General features: G+C 40.8%; 1 protein-coding gene across 1 annotated transcript; it reads right to left on the reverse strand.

Annotated features, from left to right (window-relative positions):
• Window positions 1-603: 603 nt before the first annotated feature.
• sfrp1a (secreted frizzled-related protein 1a) lies at window positions 604-10,982 on the reverse strand. Its single transcript, XM_080852172.1, has 3 exons — window positions 10,210-10,982; window positions 7,014-7,094; window positions 604-1,919 (listed from the first exon to the last, which is right to left on the reverse strand). Exons 1-3 carry the CDS (start codon window positions 10,727-10,729, stop codon window positions 1,594-1,596), a joined length of 927 nt encoding a protein of 308 aa, XP_080708298.1. The 5' UTR covers window positions 10,730-10,982; the 3' UTR covers window positions 604-1,593.
• Between the last annotated feature and the right edge of the window lie 341 nt (window positions 10,983-11,323).

Here is an 11,323-nt window from a genome sequence, read left to right on the forward strand (position 1 = left end):
TACCCTTAGAAGATGTTTGACAAAACACAAGCTGATTGGACATTAATGTACACAGTTGAGGTACACTATAACAAAAACATGTCAGCTTTCTATGGAATTGTTGCTTTTACGTCGAAAAAAAAACAGGTAAGAGACACTTTAAACTGCAGTCAATGGACTCTAGATTGTGACACATTTGAAGTCAAGCATTCAATTAAACTTGTTTGATTTTGTCTAATACTTCCATTGTCTTCTACTGACTATACTTCTACTGCATAGCGTGTTTTGCGGCTGTCACTAGCCAATTTTGCATTGGTGTTGTACCCTGCAGCTCAGGATGGTTGGGCAGTTGTTATATTGGTTAGGTTAAATTGATCAGTATGAGTACTTGTATGTGACAGTGAAAGGATTGGCCACTGTGGGAAGTCCCTAAATTCAAATGTAGGGTAACAAATTGCAAACTGCTTTCAGTAGTTTGTATATAGACAGAAAGTGTTTGTGCAATCCCATTCTGGCACTATTTCCTTACATCAAATAGAGTATAAAACGATCTTTATAACAATCATGTCAGAAACCATTTTGTCTCAGTAATTACATGACACAAAATATTACATTTAAGGCTACAGGAAGATGGTTTAATTTTGGAAAGACATTTAACATTTAGACTGTACAGACATGTTTGAGTGCCATAAGACAGTATATGCACATCGATACATTTGTGATGTCTCGAGTAATGTTCACACAACACTGAATGAGGCCAAGGAATGAGACTGGCATATCTGACACTCATTTTCCAGAACAGCTATCAAACAAACTATGTATGGGCTTATACTGAAAGTGAAGGAAAAACAAAATATCTGCTTAATATTCAACTGCATGTTTCAAGAATGTGAATGCATACTACTGCAGTATTCATTATTTGATTGCTTGCTGGAGCTCTTTTATCAGACATGCTAAATCTAAAAATTGAAACAAAGAAATATATCATGTGTGTTTGGTCTAATTTGGTTAACCCTAAAATAAGAGCTATCATAAACCCACAATAACATCAATGGAAAGATGGACTTCCTTGAGACTACTTCACAGAGAACAGTAATTCAGAGCATGTTTACAACATTGTTATCACCTCAACTTGCATGTAGGTTTTATGTAACACAGTCTTAAGTAACAGTGACATTGAAAAATGGAACTAATAGAAATGTCTGTGTGTATGTGCAATGACCTTTACCATTCCATTCCACTTCTGGTGACCATGATGATCAGTTGATGCCTCAAGCAAAAATTGTACAAGAGAAATCAAGATTCTGTGGTGATGGCTCTCTTTTTATAACATTCTCTGGACAGGTATGTGGTTATGTACATAAGTGATCTATTATGTTTGATTCTTCAGGAACCTACTCCATTTTCTTTCTTTCAAAGTCACCAGTTATACACCAGCAGAGCCCCATGGCAAACACAGTGAGGGACTCACTACAATGGTAAATCTGTAAATACACATAGAAATATATATATTTATATAAACAATGAAAATATAGGCAATATTCTGGGTTGCTTGGTTGTGCAAGTTCATGTGTATAATGAGATGCAAAAGAAACAAAACAAAACAAAAAAAGATTATTTGAAAACATTCTCAAAAGCTGGGCATTTGTGGGTCTTGAGTTTCTTCATGGTCTTTTTGAACTCCTTGCTGGATTTGTCCCATTTGTGAATGCCCGTCAGGAGGTACTGCTTGTCCACCTTACGGCCCATGATCAGATAAGTGCTTCCCAGGTTGTCCAGCTGCTGACACGGGCAGTCTGCTCCATTCTTCAGGTACAGCACGAGTTTCTTTAAGTCCTTATTCTTTAGGGTGGTTCGTTTCAGCACCTTCTTCCTCTTCTGCAGGATCACTTTGCGGTCCATTTGTTCCCTTTTGACCTCCTTGATTTTGGTCTTGATGGCTGAGAAAACAAGTCGAAGAAGTGTGGCAGTAAATAAATTGAGGTGAGAGGCAAGTCCCCCCCCACCCCAGCTTGTACAAAGAAGCATTTCACACAAAAACGGAGAGAGAAGAAAAAAACTGAAAATTTATAGTAGCCGTTTCTGCTTCAGAGCACAATAATAATCCAAAGTGCGTCACATTATCCCTTCCCTGCCGGGAGGGGGTCACTACAGGGCCGAGCGGCAAGAGAGGCTAGTATTGCAAAGGGTATGCCTGTCAGGCTGCCTAAGACCAGGGCCCACAAAGAGGAGATTAGTCAATTAAGTAACGCTAGAGAAAAGAGCAAAAAAAGGGGGTGTAATCAATATCCTAACTATCTCAGGAAGGGGTGTAATCAATATCCTTACTGTCTCAGGACGGCAATGGTAGGAGGTGGTAAGAGGGATGTGGTGTAAATCAGCAAGACATAATTCTCTCGGCATAAAAGGCTGTATCTTGATAAAGACCAAACAATGAAAGGAGAATATGCTTTATGCGTGTGTTTTGTTTCATCCAGGAAATGTATTCATGGGAATACATGAGGTTCTACCCATTAGGAACAGGTCAGTGGTATTCAGCAGTCTCACATCTGAAATATCAAATGGGACAGATGGACCAGCCTTCAGTCCATGAGTCATTGTCTCCCTAGAACTTGGAAAAGGGGAAAGTGACCAAAAATGTACCATGCCTCATTTCCTTGATTTCATCCGCTGAGCGGTACTAGGCCAGACTGACCGCTCTAGCTCGGACTTTCATCTCTCCTTAATCCCACACTTCTCCTTAGATTTGCTTAAATCTGCTTGATCTTTCACTAAACTCTCTTTAACCTCTTAATCTGTTTGTTTCCCTCACCTTCTCTGCTGTACGTGTGCATGAGTCAACCCCAGAATGATCTCTGTTCAAACCATGACGAGGGTATCTTTTTCTGTATCAGTCCTTGCGTACAAGGCAACTTGCATTTATCTTAACTACGGAGATGCAGTCTTTATCACTCCCTCTTTACCTGTCACTTTTGTCTTGCCTCATGACTGTTAAGCTGTCTGTTCAGTGTGTGCGCTCAAAGAATCTCTGGTGTTCACAAGGTCCTGGCTTTGTAAATGGGAAACAAACATAATAGCTCGGACCAAAAGCCATAAACAATCCCAGCAAATTAACACAGTGTTACAGGAGGAATGGTGTCATTTGACTGTTGAGCTCAAATATCAAGAACCTTTCGAACCTGAACCGAAACAAAATTGTAGACTGGGTTTAAAAAAAGTGCTGATTTGTCTTGTGTTTGTGGTTTATTACGTTTGAGGGAAGTCATTACATTTGTAGGTGTAACAGTGCGGTTCCCCAAGAAACACGAAAACTGTGACTCCCAAGCCGAGTTTTACCACTAATTGTCTTTTAAAACCCCTGATCAGTTACCATCGCCCCTTCAGGGAGTAAACCATAGTAAAAGTAATCCTCGCCCATATCCCTCTGAACCATGACTTATATTCTTAGCAGCTGGAAGAGGAAACATCACTCCCTGGGAGGAAAAAAGTCTTAGTAGCATCGCATTATAGAGGTTAAGAGTTTGGAAAGCAAGTATTAGCCCCCAAGGAGTCCAGCCAGAGTGGCAGTGCCCATCTCTAACTCCTTCAGACTTTCACAATTAATGACCACTGCAGAAAAAAAAGTCTGTTTTCCAGGTATTAACAGTGCACATGGTACGGATTAAGAGCCCTTATCCGGCGTCTCAGTCCCTTGAACTTATTCTCTGAGGTGGCTTAGCCTTCAACTGAATCAAAATGGGCAGCATTCATAATAAGCAAAGCAATAAAGAGAAGCCCGAGCCCACCCAAGAAACCACTTTATCTGGTTCAAATCCCGCTTTAACAAAGCCATGAACTTTGTGTGCACCTTAAGCTTCTTGTGTTCCGAGTCGCTACAGCCGGAATGTTCCCCTGTTCCGGAGAACGTCCTTACAGTTGGTTTAGCAAAGACAGTAATAGATATTTTTTTCTTCCTACAACATTAGACAATCACTAGATATCTGGTCTAATGGGGCCTCTGGGGGCTACATGATGTAGTCTACATGCCACACTATATCACTGAGCATTATACAACAATGCATTAAAGATGGTCAGACTCCAAGGACCACATGAAACCATTTATGTTTTACACAAAAGTGCCTGACGATTCACAAACAGAAGCTCATTCCGTCTAAATAAAATTTTCAGCAGAGTAACGAGCACATCGAGAACGGGCCTTATTGCACTGAGATCACTACATCATCTGAGACAGCGCTTGTAAATATTTAATAACACAACATTCTAGGCTACAACTAGTGACCCCTTTGCCCTCGATGAGGGTGAGGCTCACATAAACGAAGCATGAATCTCCATATATGTCACCGTAATCTATGGCTGACCTAAAACGAAATGCACATCATTAATTCTACGTTTCGAAGGGCAGGTTACAAATTAAACCAGGTGGTGGAAACGCTTCTGGAGTGTGGCTCAGGCCAGTGGCCATGCGGCTCTCCCCACGCAGTGGTCATTGGGGTGTTTAACCTTTGCCTCTGACCTGCGACCCCTACTTCCTCTAGGCCCTTCTCCGAATGGAGGGACAGACTTCTCTCAGACTTCTCTGGGCCATGTCATAAACACAGCAGGAATGGTGCACTGACACTATTCACAAACATGGCCTCTGTCTGCCGGGAGGAGCAAAAGGTGTAGGCGTCTGAGCATTGCTGCACAGTTGTTTACTGCCTGCCAGGGAAAAAAAGAAGAAGAAGAAGAAAATCGAGCATGCGTCATTTACTACAAAAGTGCATGCAGGCCTTCAATTGAGGGGGCTACAAAGTTTGTTGCCGGGGAGCGTAATAAACCTGCAGCAACGGGTGTAAATCATGATAGCAGCCGAACTGCAGCTGCAAATCTTTCACCAGCTCGGGTCGAGGTGACACAGTCTGTTAAGTTACAATCATTGCCATTAAAAGATCAAAGTGTCTTGGAAGAGGTTCCACTCTTGCCTGTTGTCACTGAAATGTTTCCTAATGATCACTGTTAAACCAGCATCACAAAGGCACCCTTGCCAGAGAAAGGCTGCCCCCCTTTAAAAAAAAAAAGACCAAATAAATAGACTATTGTCAAAACTACACATTATGATTACAGTTTTGTGTAACTCTTGACAAAAGCATGCTGTAAAACTAATAGCTGCTAACCGTAGCCTCCGTGAAGATTACAGGATAACAAATGAGCTAGTGATTCAACCTGAGGGTCAACGCTCCAAAGACGCTGCCAAAACAAACACAGTTGCCTAAGGATCTGACGGAATGGTGCACAAGCTAGCCTCCACATGTGGAGCCACAGTCACCTGCAAGATATATGGTTCAGGGTTACCAAATCTGTTAACATCGGGGCCAATAAAACTTGAGGGTTCACTTGGGTGATTTCTAGGCCAGGCAAACAAATGCGCATTGCAATTACAGATGTCTACTGTTGTTCAGGCACCCACACTGCCTCATTGAACAGTCATTGTCAGGACTAGTGCTCGGATCAAATATCAAGCATTGAGGACGTAAGGCCAAAAAATAAGGCCTATCATAGTTTTGGTTGGCAGAGTCGTAAATCGTTCCTTAGACCATGATGTAACATGATTAATTCTATGCACTATGTAAGTAATGTAAGACAGTGTAAGACAGTAATGTTATACAGCTGATTCAACATATTTAGATAAAAGCCTTTGAGGGCTGTAACCAAGATATTTAATTTATTCCAAATAAAAAAGAAATTCTGAATGGGTACTTCATAATATTCGAAGTACCCATTATTTTGTTATCTGTGATTTTAGGTGTTTTGGTCATTGGTGTTTTAATATCCCACAAACCCTGAAGATAACGTAAGAGTGTAGATGTGCTATAAGACCATAATGTGTACTGAGATCACCCTGAGCAGGGGTCAGCCTCGTGGTTCTTGTCACTTCCCGAGGGCCAGACAGCAGAACAAACACCCCAGTTTATTGCCCCAAGTGACTGCCCAGTAAAGGGCTTTAGTGCCACTTTGGATCACCTCTGTTCCATTACACACAAACTGATAACCTTAAAATTGTAACGTTACAACCTGGTATGGATTGAGGGTATTCAAAAACTATTTAGTTGTTTTCGTCGCATTTGAAACGCCAGGCAGTTTAAAAAATGGAACCCAAGTTTTGATTGATTAACTTTTGGTTACCTGAAAATGAACTGAATGGAACCACTTTTGTAATTGTGAAAGTAATTCTCAATCTCTCTCCAAACAGCCTTACAGTAAAAAACGAAATGTTATTCATGCAAAACACGCAGAATAAAAAACAACATCAACTTTGTGTCTGACAAGTTTTACATATTTGTTGACTGCAACATTCTTTTTCCAAAATCACCATGGGCCTTCAGTCTTATCTCTTGTGCATTCCTTGTTCTGTATATATAACAAACAGACTATCAATTCTGCTGTGAATTCCATGTTTATTACTACATGAGCGAAAACACAAAGAGGGGGATGGCAGCAGTGTTGTTCCACTCTGAAGAGCATGTTTATGTAAAGGGATTGCTGGGATTTAGAAGCTTCTGTAAAAAGATTTGAATCTGTGATGAAGGAGGCCACCAAGGCGTAATCTAAATCACAACCAAACTTGGCCAGAGTTTCCACATTTCTTTAAAAAGAATTAGTTTGAAAGGAAGCACAGTTCATTTGAGGGACAACAATTATACTTAGTTGGCATGGGTTCTCATTTCCTGGATACAAGAGATTGCTTGAGAGTTCATGGCTAAGCCAATCAAAATGAAGGTAACTTCTAGGCAACACACCCCCTTATTGTGAGTCCATCATTTGATTGAATTCATCCATTCAATCCGTACATGATCTAACTACTGACTACTAAAGTTGTCGTGGGCTACTCACTACAAAGAGCTGTATCGTTTCAATCAAACCATCAAATCAAAAAAAGTTATGTGCACTTGTTTCTCAGGTTAAAGAAAACAGGTAATTATCATTTTAAACAAACATTTCGCAACTTTCAGTTTTTGTAGTGCAACCAAAGTGGATAACTTGTAAAGATTGCTTACCAAATTCACTAGCACACAAGTGGTCCAAAATGGCATCTGCCTTCAACTCATCGTCACAGGGAGGGCAGACAGGAGAGAAACCTATGTGAGGGAAGAGAGGCTCTGGTCAGATGAAATTGATCGCACTGAATTTAAAGCTTAATGACAAATGCACTACGCAGACCACTGCAAAGGCAGAAAATCGAGCGCATATTTGTCCATGTGAAAAACAAAAAACAGTGGCAACTCCGTGCTGCCATATTCTAATAAATTGTACAATTTGCTTGTGAAAAACACCATTTGGCTCAAATAAGATGAAAAAAAACAGCACTGCCACAGTAGAACTGAAGTAAGCCACATGAGTACATCACAATTATATTCACCTACTTCACTATTACACATGACATTTCCTCCAGTCCCTGTCTTCAAAATTAAGCTCACCTACTCCATTATTACTTTCTCTGTCTTAAACATTTCAAAAGACAGAAACAAGATAAATAAAAAGGCCAAGGCTATGAGCGTTATTAATCTGATGTACCCCAAACGATAAATGCAGCATGTAGTCAAACCTCATGGCATGGGGCTGATCAGACTCAAAGTGCATAGGTTTACTGGTATTTGATCACCACAGTGAAGTCCCCTTCACAGTGTAGTGTAATCAACTAAGGTTTCCTGTTTACTGTAATATATCATATTATTTTCGTTCTCGTTTCTATAAAACAAACAACTCCAGAATGAGAGATATTTCAAATAATAATTAGCCTTTACATGAAGTGGTGGGATTTGGTATTCAAAATCACATTTACTATCATTATAAATGCAGAACAAAGCAAATGCCAACAGGGATGAATGATAAGAGACCAGGGGAAGACCTTGTGACTTTACAATCTATAGTTCACTGTGGTCAGGGGAATAAGAACACGACATAACCTTACCCTAGATCACCACCTTTTGTGCCTAGTCTTTTGTCACTTTTATTTTTTTTTTCTTTGTTTTTACTCCCTCTATTTCTTCTCCTGAGACCTACAGTAGAAACTTAACTAACTGCAGCCAAAGTTAATGAAAAATGTGTTAACCGAAACACAGTGCTCTTTGTAGTCAGTTGTCTGCTAATTACAAGTATTTGACAAATCCTTGTGGAAGTTGCACCCAAGTGAAAATGCTTGTGACAACAGGTGCGACTCGGAAAATCAAAAGGATAAAAAATTTCTTTCAGGAGATCTCTTCTACTCTTTCCAGTGCATGTTCTTCACATCCTACTACTAATAAAAGTATCACTCCTTAAAGTAGTTAAACTAAGAAGTCTTGACGAGGTAAATGTATAAAGCACACCACTGATTAAAACTTTAACATAAAAACAATCATGTAGTAATGAGGAACAAATTAATGTTACCACCCTCAGAGAATAAAATATAGCATATGATGATTTATTTTTGTTGGTTTGACCAGGGTCTGGGTCTGTAGCTATAAATGGAAGCACAGTTGGTTTATTTATCAGAAGTGGTGTGTGACTGGGGCTGTGGTATATCTGTGTGGTCCGAGACCCCTCTACCTTAAACAGCTGCTCTAGTTCCTGAGGAACCACAAGCCCCTGCTGTGCCATGCCCCATCATAAGAGCCTCTGTTTCATGTTTCAGCTACAATCATCCACGGCACGCTGGCTGACAGTGATATTGAGTGATACGAGGGAACACTGTGCCAGGTTTTTTATTGATTCTTTTGTTTAAATTCCCCCTTTCTTCCTTGTCTGACGTACATAGACTAAAAGTTTCATAGATGGAAATTCCCCTCTAATTTATGAGCCATCCATCTCAGTTAGATGTACTTTCCCTAGTCTCTCTCAACTGACGACTCTGAGCCTTTCCAGGAGAATGGCTTTCTCTTGCCAGGAACACTGAGAAAGTGATAAAAGCACCCCATGATGCAAACACTGTATTTGGGGCACAGAACATTTCCAACATAAATCCCAAAGCTGTGGCAGAACTTTCTCTGACAATTGTGGGTGTTAAGTCATCAAAAAATGTGGAAGTAGGGAGAGGGGGTCATTAAACTAGATGCTTTTAGTATCTGTGCAGTCAGAAGGAGAGAATACAGTAAAGTTTTACTCTTACTAACATCTGATCAGGACTGCTTTCAGACATGCAGCCCAAGGCAATGTGAGTGCATGGTGCAGAGGCTGTGGGAAGGGTTTTACAGCCTGTAGCCTTGAAGGGGAATCACATTTGCAGAGGTGACAGAGCAGTCTTATCAAATGTGGGGCAACCTGTTTTTTTATCTCGGCCTGTCTCATTAGCTAACTGAAGCGCTAATAAATGCCTCTTTTGGGTGCTGGGGGGCTTTGGGAAAGCAAGAGCTGTTTATCAGAACAATGGGTTCTTGCTGTTTTTCTTTGGGTGAAATAAGTAGATACACAAAGGTTTGTTACTGGACAACGTCCCAGTATGTGCTGGACCTTCAAACACTCTCGAATCAATTGCTACCAGCTGTTAAACGAGCACTGCTAATATTAATTTTGAACAATGTGCTTGGTAAACAACAACAACTTAAAACTTAGTTGAAGACATACTATTAAGGACACAAAAATCTACTGTCAATTCTTTAACACTATAATCACATTTTGAAATACAGATCACAGAGTGGTTTAGCTAAAGGCTAAAAAAAACAATACTGACGAACGGGTCCAAAAGGTGGTCTGATTAGCATGTGATTCCTAATCTACAAACAAACTTTGTTCCCTGAAATAACAGTCTACCGCTTTTAAGAAGGCAATGGTGTCACTTCTCACAGAAAGCAAAAGGTGTGACTGCTGGTGTCGCATAACCCTGCATGCATTCAGTTGACTTCAGAATGTCAGAATGTCTCTCAAACAAAATCCTAAGTGTCACTGTTTACACTGCAAGTCACATGCTGTCAATTCCCACATGTTTGAGAAATGGTAACACTTGCTGCCAAGGTTGTCATGAAGGAGGACATGTTTTGGTTAAACATGACATGACATGACATAAAAATGACAACAACAAAATAGATTGTGTGGTTACTTAAACCATCTGCGAACCTGGTAATTACCTAGTAAGAAAAGATAGTATGAGGAACACTGTAGTATAATTTACGAGGCAATTATTAGAAATTAAGCAGCTCTCTTTCATGTGTCCCCATTACCAGTGTCTAGCCTGACTTCTGTGCTACTTTAGAAAGAAAACAAAGAGGTTCATGTTACCTGAAGGCTTTGAGGCTTCTGTAGCATTGGGAGTGCTGATACACACATCGCCCAAGGGGAACTTGTCACAGGTGAGCATCTCGGGCCAGGGGAAGCCAAATGACTCCATGATCGGGGTGCAGGCATCTCGCACGTTCTCGCACAGCCAGCGACAAGGGTAGATGGGCCTCTCCATGCACACAGGGGCAAACAGGGAACAGAGAAAGACTTGGGTGCTGGGGTGGCAGTTTTTGTGCACTAAAGGCACCCAGCTCCCAGCCTGTTGTTTCACCTCAGACATGGTCTCGTGCTCCAGCAAATTGGGCAGCAGCATCTGGTCGTAGCCAACATTGTGGCAGAGTTTCAGGTCTTCAGGGATGTCCACACACTCAGGCGGCTTGTCATAGATGCGCCCGCTGTTGTACAGGTCCGACTTCCAGCTCAGGTACTCATACTCTGAGGCACTGCTCACAGAGAACATTACAATGGCCAAAACCACAGCAATGTCTCTCCACAAGCTCAGAGCAGCAAAGCACTTCATTGTCTAAACAGTCACTGGGCAGAATCCAAAAATATGTGATGCTCTCAGTATGGAGAGCTAATTGTAAAAACAAAAAAATACAGAAAAAAATTATGAACAGTCTTCTTTGTTCAGAGAACCGAAAATAAAATAAAGAAAAATAACTTGTAATACTGTTAAAAGTTTTGAGTTTCTGGAAATCCGATGCCGTCAAATCTAACGGAGCTCTGCAACTGAGCCCGGGTGCTGACTCACACGGCCGCTTGCCAAGAGAGCCTTGCTTGAAATGCCCAAAGTGGAGGAACAAGGGGAGATTGTGAAGTGCGTGTCGACCAATGGAAAAGCTCCGGGACCTTTTGGCACGCACATGTCAATCAAAGCGCTCAATTACCTAGTGAATAAAAATCGGTTTATCCAAGTTTATTTCGACCAATAAGCCTACATTATCTTAATGTAGCTCCTGCAACTGTTTGGTATTTTGTCTGTTAAAATGATAAGGTACAGCCATCGAGCCATTAGACATTCTTTCTTGAGCCGTTATAAAATAATCCATATTTAAACATATTTAAAGACAGTACTGGTAGGGTTTCGGTCACGGTTTAAACTTTTTTTTTT

This window comes from Sprattus sprattus (assembly GCF_963457725.1).
Source record: "Sprattus sprattus genome assembly, chromosome: 15".
Classification (NCBI taxonomy): Eukaryota; Metazoa; Chordata; class Actinopteri; order Clupeiformes; family Clupeidae; genus Sprattus; species Sprattus sprattus.